Source organism: Fukomys damarensis, unplaced genomic scaffold, assembly GCF_012274545.1.
Source record: "Fukomys damarensis isolate Sample0158 unplaced genomic scaffold, DMR_v1.0_HiC HiC_scaffold_35, whole genome shotgun sequence".
NCBI classification, from domain to species: Eukaryota; Metazoa; Chordata; class Mammalia; order Rodentia; family Bathyergidae; genus Fukomys; species Fukomys damarensis.
The window spans coordinates 17,153,673-17,174,626 of record NW_022900947.1 but is presented as its reverse complement, the minus strand read 5'-3'; the positions used below and the strand labels follow the sequence as shown (position 1 = coordinate 17,174,626).

General features: G+C 38.7%; 1 protein-coding gene across 4 annotated transcripts in view; it reads left to right on the top strand.

The window, feature by feature from the left end:
- Positions 1-20,954, top strand: part of Ppargc1a (PPARG coactivator 1 alpha) — a 447,934-nt gene that overhangs the window by 335,405 nt on the left and 91,575 nt on the right. The window contains exons 1-2 of one of the 4 annotated variants that reach the window (XM_033758828.1): positions 2,022-2,079; positions 19,709-19,888. In XM_033758828.1, the coding sequence (XP_033614719.1) occupies positions 2,062-2,079; positions 19,709-19,888 (198 nt within the window). In that variant the 5' untranslated portion in view covers positions 2,022-2,061. Of the gene's footprint in view, positions 1-2,021; positions 2,080-14,654; positions 14,825-15,867; positions 15,889-19,708; positions 19,889-20,954 lie in introns of those variants that run through there. The other 3 variants (XM_010610444.3, XM_033758827.1, XM_010610445.2) reach the window with 3 other exon arrangements.

Genomic DNA, 20,954 nt, shown 5'->3' with positions numbered 1-20,954 from the left:
GATCTACCAACAAAGGTACCTTCTCTTAAATGATATGTCAGATCAAATTCATAGACACTTTGTAGCAACAGCGTCTTTCGATCAGAGGAGGGTGCCCTGTGTAGGCTGTTTTCTTAAGTCCTGCCTTTTCCTAATTTCCCTGGTGGCTTTAGCTAGACACATGTGGTGATTTAACTTTCCTCCTGAACATGAAAATGTTTTTTCCTTCTCCTTTGTGGGGAAAGTTATATGACTGTTGGGTACAGACAGAAATGCTATTTTTCTGTCTAACTTAGTCATTATGTGGAGTCAGAGAGGACTTGATTTTGAGCCCCTGGTCTCCCACACAGACCAGCTTTCTGTCTTTAAAAGTTGCTTAACCTCTGTAAACTTCAGGGAGCTTATCCCTAGAATCAGCATAATAATAGTCCTCACTCCTACTGCTAGTGTGAAGATTAAATCATAGAATCCACATAACTGCTCAGCACAGTGCTTGGCGCATGGCACATGTTCCCCACAAGTTGGTATCATTTCTTTATTACTATGACTGCCTCTCTAGCCCAAAGATTCTAGAGAAACAGAGCAGACCTCGTTCTTTGAAAGTTGAAGGGTAGGGGAAGCAGGGTGACTGCTTCATTTCCCATTCCTGAGACTTGTTCAGTACAGTTGTAGGTTACCATGGAAACTTTCAGGATTAAGATGGCACTATTGAGTTAAGCATTCAATGAACACCTTGGGAAAGAAAACCCATAACATGTATGCATGGCATCAGTAGTTTCCAAATGAAAAGGTTATCAGAGGTGGCAGTTACTGACTTCCTTGTCTCACCGTTTCCTGAATTCATGGAGAATTATGATCAGGACTTGAAACTGGATCATCTCCCTGTGTTTCCCCTTTCCCGGACCATTTCATAAAGTTGTCAATCGTTATGGCCCGTGTTTCAAAATGGGAAGCCACTCCTTACACGCTGAGGAGTGCGGCTTTCTGAAATAGATTCTGAAGTCGAAAAGAACTCGGAGTGTTTTCTGAGAAGGACTGACCTCCTTTCATGCCACTTACTGTGAATTAAAGCTGTGAGGGGAACGAGTTTGGGCATGTGGTACAGCACTTAGCGCTGCCGCTGCCAGGGAACAAGATTTGTGTTTCTAAGGAGATACAACAAAAAGGAGAATGCTTTAAGAGCCAGCGGCTGTCAGAGTGTAAAAGTATCTATGTTTAGAAAGGGAAATAGAAGCTGAATTAAGTAATTTTATACACACGTTACAGGGTGCCCTTCTGCTAGTAATTCTTAAATTCAAAAGCAAATAGTTGTGGCCACAAAGGGCTTAATACATCTCAGCTGATTTTAGCTTGCAAACTCAAACTGGATATGATTAGTATTGACCAGCCCTGTGCATGTGATTTTAAGGTGATTTGACTCTTGCCCATCATTCTGTTGAGTTGTATTAATAACCAGGGCCAAAGGGTGACATAGTCCAGCAGAGGTTTGGGCAGACACTTGACAACATAGTCCGAATAAAATGAGAGCAGGAAAACTTCAATTCTACCAACTGGGACAGCAAAACAGAGCCCTCTATCAGTCTCCTTAATGCCAGTATGAATCTGCTTGCAAGTGTTTAGTCAGTTATTGGCCTGGAAGTACATCTTGAATAGGTTCATTGGCTAAAGTGTCATCACAGGACAGAAATCACAGGGAGGGAGAGTGCACCAAGGAAAAATTACAGTACTGCTATATTTACCTAGTGCCTCTGCACTGGGGTTTATTTTCCACAGTTGGAAAGGGAACCACCTGTCTCCCTGCTGATGTCAGAGAGCTCCCTCGAGACTCGGGGCTGTTAGAAAGCACATGATACTGTACATATTTGCTCTTGCGTCCATATCTGGCTAAGATTGGGTTTCAGATTTGTGCCCTATTGTGGAGTTCATTGAGCAGTCACTCTGAGGTGCCCTCCCACGTCACCATGCCCTTGTGAATTAAAAAGTAGCGTGTGGAAGTTCCTGTTGCAAGTGCTCCCTTAACTTGTGGTACAAATGTTTGCACTGCAGAACAATGAATGGCACACATCTGGGGGTTTATCATCTATGGATTCGATTTTGAGGGTAAGTATTGAGAGGAATTATCTCTGCACCTAGGAGGCATTATACTGTTGCTGTTTGGGGTTCTGTTTTATTTTTAGCAATAAGAATTTTAAAAATATATATATTTGATTTGGAGGCTTTATATGCATATTATTAAAGAAGCAAAAGGATTAGTATGAACTATGCTTGTATTTCTTTTTGAAGCCGGTAGTGTATCAATGTAAACAAGTTGCTGTAGGGTGAATGAAATGCCTAATTTGGAAAACCTGAATATTATGATCATGCATTTCCCAAGATCTATTGCAGTTGTTTTGCTTTGTTTGTTTGTTTGTTTTTTGAAGATTTTCTTTAGAGTAAACCACTGATTTAGAATAACCTACTGTTCCAGCTCCTTATGCATGAGAGAGAGTTAGGCCTTTTAATTGTGCTGCTTAAGGAGGTGTGAGGACCACTGTATTGCAAGATGGGAGGGGGTAACATTTACATCATAGCAAGGACTCACACTTAAATTGTCCCGCTGACTACATGCACAGTCACAGAAAACATGATGCTAACAGTATTACCCAAACGCTGCATAGAAAAGAAGTTTTACTATTACAAAAGCCTCGCTATTAATGAAATTGTTCTTTATTTGAAGAGTGCTATGCGTCTGAATTTGAATATCTTCACTGACGTGCAAATTATATGGTTGTTACACAAAATAGGTGGAAAACAGAATCTGAGGGTATAAATTACATCCTTGGGTCACACCAAATCGATGCCTTCCTAGGGATCATCACTGAGGTTCTTAATTCCCAGGTTTACTGTGATGTGCACTTTCAATTAAATTTATATCTGAAATGATACTTGGTATCTTTTTCTCAAATCCTAAAAATAGAGTAAATAGGATGGGCTAAGACCCCCTGGTTCATCTAATCTTTCCCCAGTGTAGGATTTTCCTCTGAACCATTAAAAGTGTTATAATATATGATTGATATTAATTAGTTTTCTGTAAAGTACTGCACTCCTTAACATGAACTGAACTAGAAATAAATATATTACCATGAATTAAGATTTTATTAGTTGAGAAGAAGAATTGGATGAAGGCACCTATGTGAAATCCTAAGTACAGGCGTCAAATTGAATTAATGCCAGCACTGCCTTGAGATTAATTTGAGTACTGAATAAGAAATAGTACACCATAACGTAACTGTGTTTACTGAATCATTTTTGGCATCAAAACTAAGGCTACATTATAGATGCAACAACAGGCTTTTCTCCCTTGGAAGCGAGAGGCGGTGCATTTTGTAATTAAAGTGAATGTTATCCTCTGAAAAATGCCTCTAGTCTCCAGAATGAAAACAGTCTTCTAGAGAAGATTTCATCCCTGTATGTATCTCCGACTTTACATACCTGGTGATGCTCCAACCATCTTTGGCATCCTATTAGAATTTTGCAGTAGGATCAGCTGTATTTTCCACCCTCTCACTACTGAAAGCCTGGCTAGAACTCACTTTGTAAATTTGCATCTAATTATTATGTATATGTTTTGAAAAGGTGTAGAAGGTGCTGAAAAGATTTATGGGATTGCCTCAGGGATGTTCTAGCAGGGATTCCTAATGATTCTGCAGGGAAAATGGAGTATACAGAATGGACCAAATTCAAACTGCCCACCGTGAAGCCCTAAGGATCACTGGCCACAGATAGATGCCAGTGCTGCCCCCTAGAGTTGTGTACCTCTATGGCCCTTCTTTTTTGTTTTTGTTTTTTTTAATTCCCCAATTCACTGACCCCATAATTCATTAATTTGATTTGTAGCTATAGTATCACTGAAAGGCTAAATGCAAAACTTTAAAGGTTTTGCCCTGTTGAATGGGAATGTTATGCACTATCACATGTGTAATTGAAAATTTTGTGGTAACTACATTTTAAAAAGATAAATCAAATTTTAATGTTTTACTTAGCGCAGTATTTCCAAGATATTTTGTCAATATGTAGTCTATAAATTACTGAAATACTTTACATTCTGTTTTTCATATTAAGACTTTCAAATTGTACCCATATTTTACATTTATAGAGCGTCTCAATTTTGACTGGTGCCATTTCAAGTGCTCAGTAGCCCTGTGTTACTAGTAGCTGCTATACCGGCCTATGCAGCTTTCAACTTCTATCCTGGGTTGTCAGCATTCCATTACACAGAGAAATTAGTTTACAAATACACTTAAGTACAGAAGACAAAATGTAACATATCCTTCATGTCATTTTATCAATTTAAAAAGTGATTATATGACTGATCACAAATTTTTGAGAAGAGTGAGTGTTAAGACAGTTTAGTTGATAGGCCACTGGGGGCAAAATCGACTTTCTGTTGAGTTGCTTTGGTCCTGCGGCTTTGTTTTCCATTTCCTTCTGTGTGCATTTCAGATGTCATCGTCTAACAGCACTTGATCCTTTGCTGCTCCTCCCATATTGGCAAGCTCGTGGCATCTAGTCAGTTTCCATGCATCATATAAGTGCCCTGCTTCTTCACAGAAAATTCTTGAAAGAATTTTGGCTCAAATAGCTTGGTGGCCAGCGTGTTGGAAACAAAACTGTTCCCTGAGCTTGCTGCTTCTAGTCTCTTTAGAGTTAGAGCCAGGTCAGGACTGGTATGAGGCTGCTCTTTGGCTTTGTTCAGATAAGCAGAGAAACCAACAGGCATTTGGCATCCTACCACTTGTGATGATTCTGTCATGCATAGAAAGTCAGCTTAACATAGGACTTAAAGAGAACGTCTGCTCTGTGTGGCTTCTAGGTCTTTTTGTTTGTATCCTTTTTTGTGAACAAAGAAGCCATACAAAGAGCAAACCCATGGACCTACTACAATATTGCTTGATTTTAAATTGACTTTTAAATGTTTGTGCAGAAATAACAGGTACCATCATTGAGTATTGTTGTATACCAAGCTCTGGATTTACATACGTCTCATAACCCTAACACCAAATATGTCCAGTAGTTATATCTATTGCTATTTTATAGATTACATATTTCAGCTTCAGATAATGTAAGTAGCTTGCTTGAGACCTCAAAGATGGGTCCTGCATGACAGACATGTATTATTCTAACCCATGCCCCGTGTTCCTAGAGAAAGGGACCACATTGTCAAACCTAACCAAAGACACCCTTCAACAATGGAATTTGAACCAAGGATAAAAATACTGAAATTTTGATTTGGAAGATTCCTTCATATCGTTTATTCAAAAAATGCACACAGACAGCACCTAATTCTACCCCCTCTTTCTATGGAATAGAAAGTGGCCTGAAAAGCTAAATGGCTTTGTCCAAGGTCAAACACACTGGTTCCTTGATTCATGCTGACTGCTGTTTGTCTGTGTGGTTTAATGGCCTCTTTAAGAAGATAAGTTGAACATTTGGACTTTTTTTAATTAAAAGAATGGAAGCCAACTTGAAAACTTTGTGCTTCAGAAACATTTCTTTTTCTTTCTTCACTAAAGCATTTTTAACTTTTATTGAGCCATAATATGGATACTAAAAAAATGCATGTATCAAAAGGGTTCGGATAAATTACTTTTTCCTAGCTAAACATACTCATGCAACCAGCACTGAGCAGGAAAGAGACCATAAGTAACTCCTCCAAACTGTTGGGCCTCACTTGGCTTGGCTACTACCAAGGGCAAGCTCTCTCCTGCCTCTCAGCCACATAGATTGTAAATGACCTGTTTCAAGGCTTTGTTAAAATGGATCTATAGGGTACTTACTTCCTGTCTGTGTCTGGTTTCCTAGTATGAAGCTATGTTTATATGATTTTTACACATTTTGGTACATAGCAGAAGTTCATTCATGACTATGCTTTTGAAATATTGGATCTCCAATAATTATAAATAGCTTCCATTAACATTAATTCTTATTTATTAATTACTTAATGATTATTATTAGTGTTTAAAATATTTTCTGAAGGAGAAATTACTGGCCATGTTTTTGTTGGATTCAATATGAAACAAAATAACTGCTCTGAAATATAGTATCTCAGTGGTTGCAACGTGTGACACATCCCAGCAAGCTACTCTTGTCCTGCGTTTTACATAATATGTGACATTGGATAATGTGATAGAGAAGACAAAGATCACACAGGCTGAAAATACCCATGAGAGAGTGCCGAGCTGGAGTTCCCACTTAGTGGCTTTGTACGGCTGTGCGAAGGGCTTGGTGTGACCTATTTTTAGGGGCCCTGCATGGAAATGAATGTACTAAGACGGGTGGTAGAAAGTGGCACCTCAGGAGCTGTCAGGGATTTCTGTCTTGAATGGAAGGAAACGAATCCATCCTGATCATCTGCTTGGGGCAAAGTGTAACCTGGGGTCATCAAAGAGTATGACAGTGTATTTCTTGTTTAAAAGGAAACTCTTGTCACCCTCCTGGGGTAGATTATTTCACAGGCACACAAATAAAGCTTTCTTAGGTTAGCTTTCTTACTGTTTCTCTTCTCTGCTTGTGGGGAAATGTGAAGTTAAACATGCCTTGCTAGTTAATTTTGCTTGTGGGAACACAGCGTTGTCTAAGAGAGCTGGTGAAGTTTCATGGCATTATCTTTGCTTAGGCTTATCATTTACCTGGTCCAACTTTGTGCACTCCAATGTCATCCTGCTCCTTCTCCAAATTTTCTGGCCATGCATTTTGCGCACCTATGGCTGTTATTCATTCACTCATTCATCAATCGCTAAGTAGGTGCAATTGGATGGCACTGGAATATAACTCTTCTTCCTCTTGCTAAATAGCACTGTACATATAAAGAAAATGGCTGAGCAAGAAAACTTTATAATCCTAGGGATACACATATTAGCCATCCCGTGATATAGAGCTGATTTAAAACATTTGCTGATGATCCCCTGATAAAATATTTTAAGCATCTGACCTTCTTTTCTCTCTCCACATCCTATAGTAATATGTTAGCTAATAGCCCCAAATTACAAAGATATAAGATCATCTTTTATTGGTTATAATATACTTTTTATTATGTAGCATTGCTCTTATATAAGGAGGCAAAGCATGGCCTAAAACTCTTCTTTGGATGCTACAAAACTTACTCATTTTCAAAATGTTAAACTTGATACACCTTCTTTTTAAAAGCTTCTTTGAGTAACACTTTCTTATCTGCTAGAAATCTAAATCACATGTAGGTGTAGCAGATTACATCAATATACAAAAGTAAGTGGTTTATACTATGGTTTACACAGAAGTTGTGTGTTTTTTACTCTTACTGTGCAAAATGAGGCTTGGCCGTGTGTGCGACTTGCTCCATTGAGCATAAGTAATGGTAAAGAAGTTGAAAACTGCTCTTCTCCGAGCAACTCTAGGGGCTTTGTAAGAAGAACAGGTCTCTACGGGTTGGACTCCTTTCAGCCAATGTATGATATACAGTACGTGGTTTAAAGTACTATGTTCACAAGTTCTCTTGTGTCTTCCTCTAGGATGGTTAGTAGTTAAATATTCATAAAGCAGCAGAAGTAATGAACAGAAGTATACTGTTTCTGAAATGATGAGTACCAGTCACCTTTGGTGCGTGTTGTCTCTGTCTCCCAGTGTTTATGCCATGAAATATTTGGGTTCACCTAGTGCAGAGAAGTCTTTTGATTGGCTAAGTCTGTCAAGCCAGTCACACTGTGATATTTTAGAGCCAGAAGGGATTTGAGTTGTAATCGAATCTGGCCATCTCTTTTGACAGGAAAGGAAACTGAGGCTCAGAATCACTAAGTGCCCTTTGTGAAAATTGCTGAGTAAGGACCAGTATTCTTTGTATTCACCTTTTCCTTTCCATACTGGGCTTCATGATGAGGCACAGAGAAACCCCACTTAGAGGATAGGCTGGTGCCTCATGTAATCATCTTATATCCCATGCCCTTAATTTCAATCTCATTATTCCTCTTCTTACACAAATTATTATGGCCACATGGTGATCACCCAAGTGCAAGAAAAATGGCATACAGAGAAGGCCCAGGAAACTGCAAGAATATTGACTTGAACTGGCCAATAATAATGCTTCCATTCCTGGGAATCTAGTCAGTCTTCTGGGACTAGAAGGTGGATGGGTCTGTCATGAATATTTGGTCCCAAAAGAGTTTACTTGTCTTGAACAGGGCTGGCCTATAACAGCCTTTCCAGTAGGCAGCCCCACATTTAGGGGTAGACTGTGTTCTAGAAGTTTACTTGGAGGTCACTGGTTTGTAATTGAGCAGTTTCCTAATCAAGTCAAAGTCAAGGGTCCTCTTGGAAGCCCCCTTTCTAGCAGGTTTCCTCCAAGTCTTCTCTGACTCTCCCCACCCCCTGGCAGTAGAATTTTCCTGAGAAATGTGTCCATAATTTCATCATATGATGAAAGTAAGACACTTAGTATTCTTTTCTTCTTGATAGACACCTTTTTAAACCCTAGGCTAGAAAAGAAGAAAAGCCATGACTCACAAGTAGTTACTTTTATATAAATGGCTGAAATTTTGATGATAATATCAAGTAAGAAAGACTTTAGTTTAATATTATAACACTTTAGGTTTAGGAGCAAAGTGAAGATGGTAGTGGCACTTGGGGTGTCTTCCGGGCCTGTTTCTGAAGAAGCTAACAGCAGTTGAAAGCTTCTCTCTCCGATCATACAGGATCAGAGGGCTTCCAAGAGGACCAGCTAATGGCTCTGCTCAGTGTTGCTCATGAGCTCTGCAGCCTGAGTGCCATAGCGGCTTGACTTCATGTGTTAGAAGTGGCTTCATTTTAAATATATTAAGACTATTTAAAATCGATACAGGGTAGTGAGGCCTGCTTCTGTTTGTTCCATTCCCTATATGCTAAGAAGGCATAGCCCTAATTCCGAATCTCTCTATACCTCTCAAAAATGAAGAATTCTTCTTTACTGAATATATAATTTATTTATGTTTATAACAGAAAATTAAATAAAGACCCACACATGAAAAACATTACAAGGCCTTATAATGTCATTTGCTGCTGTGAACCGCTTCCTATATGCTCTCTTCCTCTCCTTCTTTCTTCCTGTGTGTATATATATTTAAATATATATATATATACATTTTAGATAAACTTTTTGATTACTATTATTTCCATTTTAATCTTAAATCTTAATATATTTGAAACATTTTCCGTTATGCCACTAAATGCATTTTATAATAATTTTTAATGAAAACATCATATATGTGTGTATATATATATATATATATATATATATATATACACAGCTTTATAATTTATAATTCATTTAACCAGACCTACTATTGTTGCATATTAACATTCCATTCACATTTTCAACAATTTAACATGTAACATTGACTCTCCTCACATCAAGATGTTTATACAAATTCCCCTGTCATTTTGTTATGGTGAATTTCTAAAAGTAAAATTTCTGGGCTTATGGGGCTATTAATTTTATAAACATTTGATACATATTGCCTATTTGCCTTCTAGAAAAACTGTACCAACTTGTAACCTTGCCGATAACATTTGACTCTAGATTTTGATTGAGGTGCTAAAAGCGAAGGTCTAGCACAGAAGTGGTCTTCTTTGTTAGGGATATTTCTTCAGAAATCCTGTGTCTGGATGAGTTAGAAAATACCAAGAAAGTTTACATGTTGCCATAAAATTTAGCCTAGACCTTAAACCTAATTACTTCCTAAAATGAGAATTTATTTATATTTCAGGAATATATATTTTATATATTTCCTATATTTTAGGAATATATATTTTAGTTTGCTAGAGTAAATCACTAAAAGAAAAAAATCTATAACAGAAACAAAAGCAAAATGCTCAAAACTGTTTCCAAGGATCTGTCTGGTGTTATAAAAAGAAGAAACCAAAACACAACAACAACAACAAAGTCTTCATCATCCATTCTTCCATTTTGAGACTATGAGAAAAATACATCTTTCCTCTCCTAAAATCAAGTAAAATTAAGCTAATTAGGACCCAAGCTCCAAAAATAAGTGGCAGGGGAACAATTTGACTAATAATTTTCTTTTCAATTTAATAATTTGTGTACCCTAGTTTTCTCCAGAACTTGCTAACTACAGCTAATTGGGTAAAATATCTTATTAAATAAAATGTTTTTTGAGGTGCACAAACACTTTTTAAAATAATTACATTTCTAAATAATTACAAGTTTAACAAAATGTGATACGGCTTATTTTCAGTTCTGGTTTAAAAAAATGGTAAATAACCCGATTGAACATTTCTTGTCTAAATAATCAATAATTACATTATAGGGGAATTAACCTGAAATAATTAAAGTAAATGAAAATATCTGTAGATTCACAGTACAGGGGAGTTAAACATCTGACAAAATCAGATTTTAATCATTTTTTATTATCTCTTATCTGTGCTTCTAATAAATACGCTTCATGCTTTGTGTTTAGATTAGTCCTACTGACTACAACTTAGATAAATTTTCACTTTGTTGTGTGTTAAAAATGCCAAAAACACATTCTGAGGTCTAGGTTAAAATAGAATCTGACCAAGTCCCATGGGGCTGGCGTGCAGAAGATTTTATTGGCAATGGGTATTGTGTTGCTGAGGTTGTCTATCATGTATTGTTTATTAAAAAAAAAAAAGAAAAAATATAAATGTCCTTTAAAGACATTGAATGTCCACTAACTTTCCTTGACTTGTTTCCCCAAAGGTTCTTTGTTCACATTGCCATTACCTTGGCAGTTTGTGTAAAATAAGATTTAATTTGAGAGTATTTATAGAATAGAGGTCTTTGTTAAACTTTACTCTGCTCCTCACTCTTGTGCCCTGCACAGTCTCAGCTCTCAAGCCAGAGACCCAGTGCATGTGCTCAGAGCTGATGCAAAGTGTCAGGATAAGTGTTCCCCTCTGGGAATTAAAAGCAAGCAATTGAACTCCTGTGAGCAGTGGTTAAGTTTAAAAATATTAGCAATTCTGGACAAGACCCTTTCCTTTCCCGGAAGAATACTTCAGGCAGGCAGCATTCCCAGGAACACTGGTTTCCAGTTATATAGAAACGTTGTGGGATACAAAGTTGCCTCAGGAGTCTTTGCTGTGCTTTTGATTTGTGGATGATTATTATGTATGGAATTTTAGTTCTTCCTAGAAGGGCTTTCAGGGCTCTGCCTGGTATTTCAAGCTGCTGTTCAAACCCTTAGCTTATTTTTCTCAATTGGAAAATGGGTACACATATTTTCTTTGTTGGGAAGTTTTGAGGACCACATTGATTGTAGTGTTGATCCTAATGGCTGACCCATGAAAGCTTGGCTGTATATGTTTTCCTTTCTACTTTTCTTCCCTGAAAATCTTAGTCTTACATGTATTCTTTTGTAATTTATTGTAGGAAGCATGTAAGACTAAGTCAACAAAGATATTTATACTAGTAGTCTACTGAAATTCTGCCTGTACTCAATTACATAGAATATTGACATAAAAGCAGTTGTTTTTGCTAATTGCCTATGGTATTTGAGTTTGAGCGTTTGAATTTGATTGCAGTTATTTTAGAAATGGGCAGTTGTCTGAAATATAGTGTCTGGATGTCTATATTTTGGTGTAGGAATGGGGAAAGAAACCTGAATGTTAGACACTTTATCAAATACATTTTTTAGAGCATTGATCTATTCTCTGGAATTATTAAACCAAATCCACCTCCCCTTTCTTGTTATCTACTCAGGATAGATTCCCCCTTGGACAACATTAACAGAACTCCTGAAGAGGGGGATTCTGTGAGGGTGGAATCTAGAAGACATTATGGGCACTGGAGAGGTGTTAATAAATACCTCTCCCTATTGTTGAGAGAAAATGAGGTGTATTTGTGTGTGAAATGCAATGGTTGGTGAACCGGCCTTGTACCTAACTGGGGTGTGTTTTAAAGTGTAGAAGAGGAGTTAGGGTATCAATTAAAATATTACTTTTTCAGAGCAAGTTCTTCTCCTTTTTGTTTTTAAGAGCTGTCATACCCTAAATTGCAAGCTCCCTGTGTCCTTGTCATATACCTGCGTGGCAGTCTTTGCCATGCATTGCTGTGCACACAGTAAGGCTTTAATAGATCTTGTTGATTAAAACAAAGATTTTGGAAGCAGAGTTGCAGAAGGGGTGAAAGGAAGGCTGTGAAGAGGGAGGAAGAGAAGCAGTCAAGGAAGAGAGAAAATTAAATATAGAAACTGCCCAGGGAGCCAGAAAACACCAAGGTTGGCGAGCAACTACAATTTAAATTCTCCTGAGGATAGGGAAATAAAAAACTGGACAGGAGAGAATTTTTAATCTGAAGAGTTAATTAACCAACCTAGAAGATCTCCAAAATTTCCCTCTCATTAGAATTATAATTTTGAGACTTTAAATCGTGGAAGGCACTCTAATTTGTTCCATAACTGTTTAATTTTTAATTTGATTGATAGTGGAGATTTAAGAGGGGTAAATGCAACATGCTGTAGTTTCTAAGTTCTTGAAATATTTTTACTCCTAAACAGCCTTGCCGTAATGTGAAGGGATAAAAAAGCGGCATATAGGAGATGATCTCTGGCTTCAGTGGATAGGCTGATTTTATTATGTTTTAAAAGTTGAATCAGGTGGCAAAAGTGAACAAGAAAACCCCAACACCACCAAGTAATCAGGCTAGAATATCACAAACAGTAATCCACTACGGCCCAGTATGAATAATGACTCCAAAGGGTAATGGTTGCCTACTGCGGGATGAAGGCAAACAAAAGTATCTGTGGCAATCACAATGCAAGGATCACTTAATAACAATTAATAAGCATGGATTCTTCTCAGTCAAGTGACAGTTGACTGTGTTGGAGGTAGAGCCTATGACCTTTGTCCTGAATTCTTATAATTTACTGAAGTTTTACATTAAGTCAGAATGTAACTGGGAAGAAAATCAGTGTTTCTTGGAGGGGAGTGCAGAGTAAGACCACTAATTGCATGTATGAAAGCATTTTCCTGTTCGTTTTTGATTTATAAAATTAAAACTACAGTAATTTTCTGCTAACCGAAAGAGGGAAAATGTACCAGTGAAATGCATTCAGCTAACTTAAAATGTCAAAGCTGTTGGCCATCTTTTTGTGCCTGGTAATGACAAGCTGTCAATTTCACTGCATTATTCAGAAATTTACTAGCAACTTGTTGCAGATATCAGAGTAGACAAATCTTTTATGATAAATATGCTCTGAAGGAAAAAGCAGTCTAGTGGGTTTGTTTTGTATTTCTTTCTTTCAGTTTACTATTTAAAACAACTTACAATTTAAGATGGCCACTTTTTTCTTAATAAGAAGATGGTTAAGAACATATTAAATTAACCTCAGTAAAATAGGAAACTAATAGTGTTTTATGAATTATTTTTAGATACCTAGGGAATTTTTTTCAGACACAGTAACGTGGAGTAAAAGAATTGAGCTGATCTTTCATGAAAAAAATGTTTATTCACAAATATATAGACATATGTACATCTCAGTGGAACTGGGAAGGGTTAAGTCTGTGCACTGTAGTATTACGGGAAGTGTTTTTCTGCTGTATCTAGTGCCTCGAGTTTGTTATGTATTCAATATGTAGTGTCATCATAAAACATTTGCACCTGCGTTAGCCCTCATTGTCTCCAGGTACAAGCTGAAAAATAAGAAAAAGCCAAACTGGAGAAATGAATATTTCTACTAATAGTATGTCGGTATTTTTCCTTCACTCCGTGGACATCCTTGATTTCAGACGCACACTGGACAACCCAGGGCACTAGGGTTGGGATCCAATGTTTATTCAAAAAACCACCCTAAGGCAGTTAGGGGGAGAAAGCCACATGTGTGGAAAAAGGCAGCTAAGAACCTAAGCTGTTGTAGGGATGGCAGCAGTGACTGCGTTTACTGATGTTTGTTTTCTAGGAGCCTCTGATAGAAATGGAAATAATTTGAAGGGTCCTGAAAGGATGAGGTTTGGTGGCTTGCTGTCGTTGTATGAGCACAGCCAATTGCAGTAACATTTCTGAAGCTGGTAGTCCCTACTGCCACGGGACTGCCAGTTTCTGCTGGAGGAGTTTGTTTATACCTTAACAAATCCGGGCTACTTTGTTGATTAAACAAGCAAAAAAAAAAAAAAAAAAATAAAAAAAAAAAAAAAAAAAAAGCCTCATTTGCTGCTTTCCAGCACTCCCCCCAATTAGAAACTATCTCATCATGTGGTAAGCTCTTGCCTTAGTCCCAAACTGAGCCAGGGTCCACTTGCAGATTTCCCAGTCAGTCCTTAGGGAAAACACGTTTTCGCTAAGAGTCTGGTTACTCTGTCATGAAATAGGGAGCTTTGCCACTTGCTTGTTTTGGAAGAAAAATAAATTAAAAAAAGATTGCAGGGGATTTTGGTTATTATATGGCCAGGGCTCCATTTAGAGTCTGTGGCATTCAGAGCTGGCTTTAATCACAGCATGATACTTGAAGGCTCCAAAAAAGTCCAAGTGTTTCCTTTCTTTCTTCTTTCTTTCCTTTTTTTTTTTTTTTTTTTTTTTGGCGTTACTTCACTGAGGCAGAGGGCTGCCTCTGAGTGACGTCACGAGTTTGAGCAGCAAGCTGCACCGGAGAGGGGAGGCTGGGTGAGTGACGGCCCAGCCTACTTTTTAATAGCTTTGTCATGTGACTGGGGACTGTAGTAAGACAGGTGCCTTTAGTTCACTCTCAGTAAGCTGGTTGCCTGCATGAGTGTGCGCTCTGTGTCACTGTGGATTGGAGTTGAAAAAGCTTGACTGGCGTCATTCAAGAGCTGGATGGCGTGGGACATGTGCAGCCAGGACTCTGTATGGAGTGAGATCGAGGTGAGCTGGGGCTGGGTTCGGCACTGCAGCCAGGACCGGAGCTTCCCTCAGATGCAATCATTCCTGGGAGTGGGGGATGGGCGAGCACAGGAGGCAGGAAAGTAGCCGGGCAGGAGCTGTGGGAAGGGGATCTCAATCTTATCTTAACTCCCTAAGTTTGCTATTTTAAGGTGGCCCTGGGATGCCTTGAGCAAATCAAAGCGTAGCTGCTGTCATCAGTATCTGTTGCAGTTAGAAACTCTTTCCATGTGCCTTTGGCTCTGTTTCTACTCATATGCAATATTTATGCTGTAAAATATTGATATGAATCAGAAGCTGAAGTCTTTCCAGGGGTGTTTAGTGGCCTGGTTGGAAAAATGCCATTTCTAATTATAAGACAATGAAGTCAAAAATATTAAAACGGATGTGTTCAAATATAGTCCGTTTTTAGTCTAGTTGGGATTCCCCCGTCCCCCTGTTTATCCGAGAATTTACAAAATCCTAAATAATCCTACTGGGCTATTTTAGATTGCTTTTCTCACAGAACACAAAACAAAGATGCTGCTTTCTTTAAAACTCTCGTATGTACGTGGTTGAAAGATTTGCCCAGTGAATCAGGAAAAAATTAAATAAATAAATAAATAAATAGACTTCTAGTGCAAGGTTTCTGTGTGCAGTTGGTGTCAGGGAAGCCAATGGTTAAATCTCCCTGTACCACGGAGAGCTGCCTGAAGCCGGAGAGAGAATAGAGTTTAGGCAGGACTGTGTGTGGAGCTGCTCGCTGCTTGTGTAAAAATAGACGGCAATACATCAATTCCACAGTCTCTGCTGGCTACAATTCATACAGAAGGGGGAAAAAAAAATACGTAAGCGGTTTCCTGGTAATCTCTGGAGTCTCTCCGGGGAAGAGAGGACCTGGGCGTGTTTGCATTCAGCACAATGGAATGTGCTCAGAAAGTTTGGGCAACTTGGGAAACAAGCGAAACTTTCTGTGGACCTTGCTGAGATGGAGCCGAATTGGACTGCACGGAGGATCCGAGCTGCTAACAATGAATCTGGCGAAGGACTTCGAGTGTTTCCTCCGGGTAGCTGGGGGCACGTAGGGTAAGGGGGAGGATCCTGGGCCACACGTGATTTGATTAAATAAGATGTCCATGCGGTGCAGCGATACACATCTAAAGTGAAAATAATTTGGCCCAGGCCGTCTGCGAACGCATTTTTCTTATCTAGCCAGGCATGCCCTGGATTCTTAACTCTTTGCTGTGTTGGCAAATGTTGGCTCCGTTTGCCATCTCTTGCCTTAGCAGATGGTATTTTCGGGTTGCAATTGTCCTTATCTTGTGCTATCTTGGTAAGGAGGACTAAGTATGGATAATTCATATGTCCTGCAGCTATTAAGCTCCAGGGTTCTGAGTGACTTCAAAGTCCTGATTGTTTGAGGAGCTGGAGTGTCCTGTGGGTGGTTGCCTGTCTGGCACCGTGGGTCTCAGCTGCTGTACTTTCATTTTTCCATCATGTGTAATTCCCGATGCTGTTAGTTGATTGAGGATCCAGATCCTATGGAAATCAGGAAGATTTACTTTAATCATCAGAATCACCACAGTTGTGTTCAAATAAGTATCAGAAGCATTTTGAACAGTGGCCTTTTAAATTTCTCTTCTTGATGAGGAGAGGTCTTGGGCTCATTGTCCAGCCGAGGATTGACTGAGGTCAGCTGGGACTGGCCAGTCGCTGCTTCACTGTGAGCAGCCAGCTGCCAGCCGCCGTGCCTTCGTGGCTGCAGCTCGGGGAATCACCTCCGCCAGACTGAAATATTATGAGCAGCAGGTAGCGTAGGCAGCTTTCATTTTTTGAATCATTAATGTTTGCTGTCATCCTAAAACGTATTATGCCCTTTTGCACATAATGACAGGACAGCACACTGGTTAATAAAGGCCTCTATCACTGGAGCTTCTGAGAACCCCCGGTGTTTCACAGTGTAATGAAAGTGATGTACAATAAGGTTACTAAGATTGATAGAGACAATTCACATGACATGCAGTCCACAGAGACTGCCATCCTTACTGCCCCTCTTTCTGTTCCCTTCCCTCTGCCTCCATTAATTTTTTTAAGAAGTTTGAGATTCTTTTTTTTATTAATGTAATTAATATGGCCGAGTCCACTCTTTTTTCCTCTCTTTAAAATTTACCATCAATGGCACCAAAACCTCCAAAAGGTTAATGGAGAATTATACTTAATTATAATGATTCATTATCATCAGTGCAGTTAAGCTAATTTATTGTCTGCTCCTTAACTAAGAGAAAAGTCTGTTGGGGTGAAATAACGTACAATAATTAGCCTTTTGTGTTCAGTGTCTGCTTTATCCTCTTAAATCTTATTTATGAATTTAAGGCTACAGTTGTGGAAGTACTGTCATAGTTGCCAAGAGGCAGTAGAATGTGTCCCTGTAATTGCAATAAAACAAACCTGTTACAGATGTATAGGGAAAATGTGAATATCAGCCTGTCAGATGAGGACAGTTACAGGGCTCGGACTGTGAAGTCTGGCATTGTCCACAGGCCAAGTATAAATTGATAACAGGAACACTTACTACTACTAATGTGTTTTAGATGAGCAGAAAAATGCCACATTCAGGAGCACGGATTTTATTAGCGTGTTGACACGGGAAAGAGTACAGACACTTTTTTGAACCATAACATAAAAGCAAAAGTTAGAGACAGAGACAGAGAGAAACAGGGGTACATGTAGGACAATAAAAATACAACAAATTGATCTGGTTTTTAAAATGTTTTTCAAAAGTTGCTTACAAGTACCTATTTTCAGAAGCTGAAAAGGTTTTGCACAGGTCATGCCTGCAGGGGGCAGTTAAAGAGACGTTGTCTTCCCAACCTCCCTGTCATTCAGTGTGACACGTTGGGTTTCTAGACCGTGGTCCCTGTGCATTGCAAAGCACATAAGCCCGAAGTAGACAGCCTCTGTTTTCTAGCTTGGCTTTGTTTTTCATGCTGTTTTCTTTTTGTTTATGCTTTTTAAAAAGGACTGCCCCTCCTCCCGCAGCCCTGTCAGTGAACTTCCAGTGTTCTTTTGAATGGTTGATAAAGTTATTTCCTTGTCTCTGAATTGATTGTGTTGGATAAAAGTTGATACTACATGTGATGCTTGGGGAGCAAGAGGTGTGGGTGAGAATGGAACCCATGACACCCATAACACACCTTGAACATTGTACCAGGACAAGAGCTACTCTTCAGCCAAGCCTCCACTTAGAAACCTGGTGAAGTATACAGATCTGTAACTTGGAGCTGACTCAGATAATGAAAAGAAAAGCCTAACAAAATAATCAGAATGGAGTTACAATAAAGAAGACAGTACTTGCTCTGCATTGCCTTGTGTCTACTCCCATGGAATCTTTCGGGCCAGGTGGTCTCAGGAAAGAACTGCAGCGACCTGCAGGTTCCCCCCGTCTCCTCTCACCGACTGCTGATTCCATTACCCAGTACCTACTTCTCAGCATGTGGCTTATGATCACACTGCAGCATATGACCTGTGTAATGTAGCCTGCCAGGGATGACAGGGGTGCTGGAGAAGAAAATCTGCATAAAACTTATTTTATTAAAGATCTAAATGTCAAGGAAGCTCTCCAGCTTTCTGCCCAACAGCTGCCTAGATATGAATAGTGTCTCTCCTGACCTAAGAAAGGAGAGGCATGAGGGTCCCATGGCTGGGCATGAGACCCTTGATTTAAATAGCGTGGCTTGCAGGTAGATGCAATTCTTATGTCTCTGACACCATCAGATGCCTGCAATGGGAGTTTCTGCAAGGGTCCTTATAGGATGCAGACTGGAACCAACAGCTAGACCACCAGTTCAAGTTTCGGAGACCACCTCATTAATAAGGGGGTCCACTGTACTAGAGGGCAATAGGGGTGGGATATTTAAAAGAACATGTGCTTCATGTCAGATGAACTGCTCACACCAAAGGATATTTTAAATCTTTCATTATTACTGAAATCATTTTGTCACTCTAAACAAAATCAGCAATTCTGAATTCAGTTGAAGTATTATTTAAATGTAATTGTGTGTGCTGTTGCAGTTTCTCCTTTCCAGGTTCCAAGTGACCCTGACCACACACACACACACACACACACACACACACACACAAAAAAAAAAACTTGCAAGTTACTCATAGTGACTAAAAATTCCACATAGAAAAAATAAGCATTCTTTTTCTCCTCTCGAGGTATTTGCTTTTGACCTGTTTAGGATACAGTCCAGAAACTCATAAAAAGTCAAGTGAGAATAAATAATTTAAATAATTCAAGAGAACCATGCATGAATCAAAGGATTTGCATCATTAGTTGCTAAATGAATTATATGGATTATAATGCTTAAAAGGAGTATAAATGGGGAGAGTTGCCTAGTGCAGTTATTGCATTTATTTTTCATTCAGCACTTGTTTATTGAGTGCCTATGGTGTGTGGTGCCATTCCCAAGGCAAAATAAAGCTCTGGCCCTTCTCTCAAAGGTATTATTATGTGCGAAGGATGGAGTTAAATTTTGTGAATAGGTAAACATAAGATGATCTGAAGCTTGCAAAGTACTACCTGTTCAAGAGGCACGAACAAATCCTGTTGATTTCTAACTGGGAGAATCAGAGAAGGCTTCCCAAAGTGTGGGATTTACTACAGGTTAGGCCATAGAACTGCAGATGGAATAAAGCAGTCAAAGTATCCTTTGGGAACCAAGTGAGAAAATAATTTAGGGTGTTTTCCCCAGTGATTAAAGTCCCATAGGACAGCATTGGTGGTATTGCTGAATTAACCAAGCTTAATTCCTATCACATGCTATTGCAGTTTAATAAATTCCTGCAGTTAATAAAAGCCTTTCTCTCCTTTTCTGCCTCCTGCAGTGTGCTGCTCTGGTTGGTGAAGACCAGCCTCTTTGCCCAGATCTTCCTGAACTTGATCTTTCTGAACTAGATGTGAACGACTTGGATACAGACAGCTTTCTGGGTGGACTCAAGTGGTGCAGTGACCAATCTGAAATAATATCCAACCAGTACAACAATGAGCCTTCAAACATATTTGAGGTAAGGACTTCCTTTGGAAAAAATTAATTTCTCAATGCCCTTCGCTTGGGCCAGCTAACGTGGTAATAGACCTGAAAACATAATGGGTTCTTTCTGCTGTCATTGAAAGATTTTTCATCACATAGACGTTCTGTTTTATGGAAAAAAAATATTTAGAAAACAAATTTTTTTTTTTTTGAGAATTAAGGGGCTAAGAGCTGGCAACAGAGTGCATTAAGTTGTGTTGAAATACAACAGGTTGTGGAAGAGTGACGGAGAAGAAAAATGCCTCAACCTTTTTATTCCTATTTCCCACAAAAAGAGACTTAGCAGTAAACACTTCCTAATATAAATTAATATTAAAATAAGGTATTGCTTTTTAACCAAGGGGTTAGATGTCTATCTTTATCTCTTTTACCAAGTAAGTGAGCAGTTTTGATTACTGCGATCATATTTTTGGTTCCTTCTCCTAATTTCTTTGTATGGTGGAAAAGTCTAAACTTGACAAATGTAATATATACTTATAAATTAGTCAAAATTCATTTACCTTTCAGTAGTGAAAATTACCTCCGAGACTCCAGACTCTTAGTATAAGCCTACCCTATAATAAAGAATGCTAATCTGCACCTATTAAAGTGTTACTTAGAGAAAAATAGGCTTTTTCTTACAAGATCAGTATTCATTTACTTGGAAATAAATTGTTCCATATAGTGACAAACATGTACTCCAACAAGTGATTTGAATAAAGATTGCCAAATCAAGTAGCTTTCAAAATCACAGCCATCAGCACCCCTGTTGTTGTCTTACATTTCCTAAGCACTTACTGTGTGCCAGCCCCTATTAAACTGTTACTCATCAGTGAAAGCGTTTATTGGTTGTTGTCAGCATTAGTTTTTCTAAATCTTGACTCTTAAGAAACCAATATTATAATAATAATTGAGTTTCCCCACCACTTAGTACACAGAAGGCACCAACTCAATGTTGAATAGTAAATGAAAGATATCTGTGGTCATATTGATAACAATAATAATAATAACAATAACGACCAACATTTGGGGGGACTTTTGCTTTCTGTATGTCATCACAA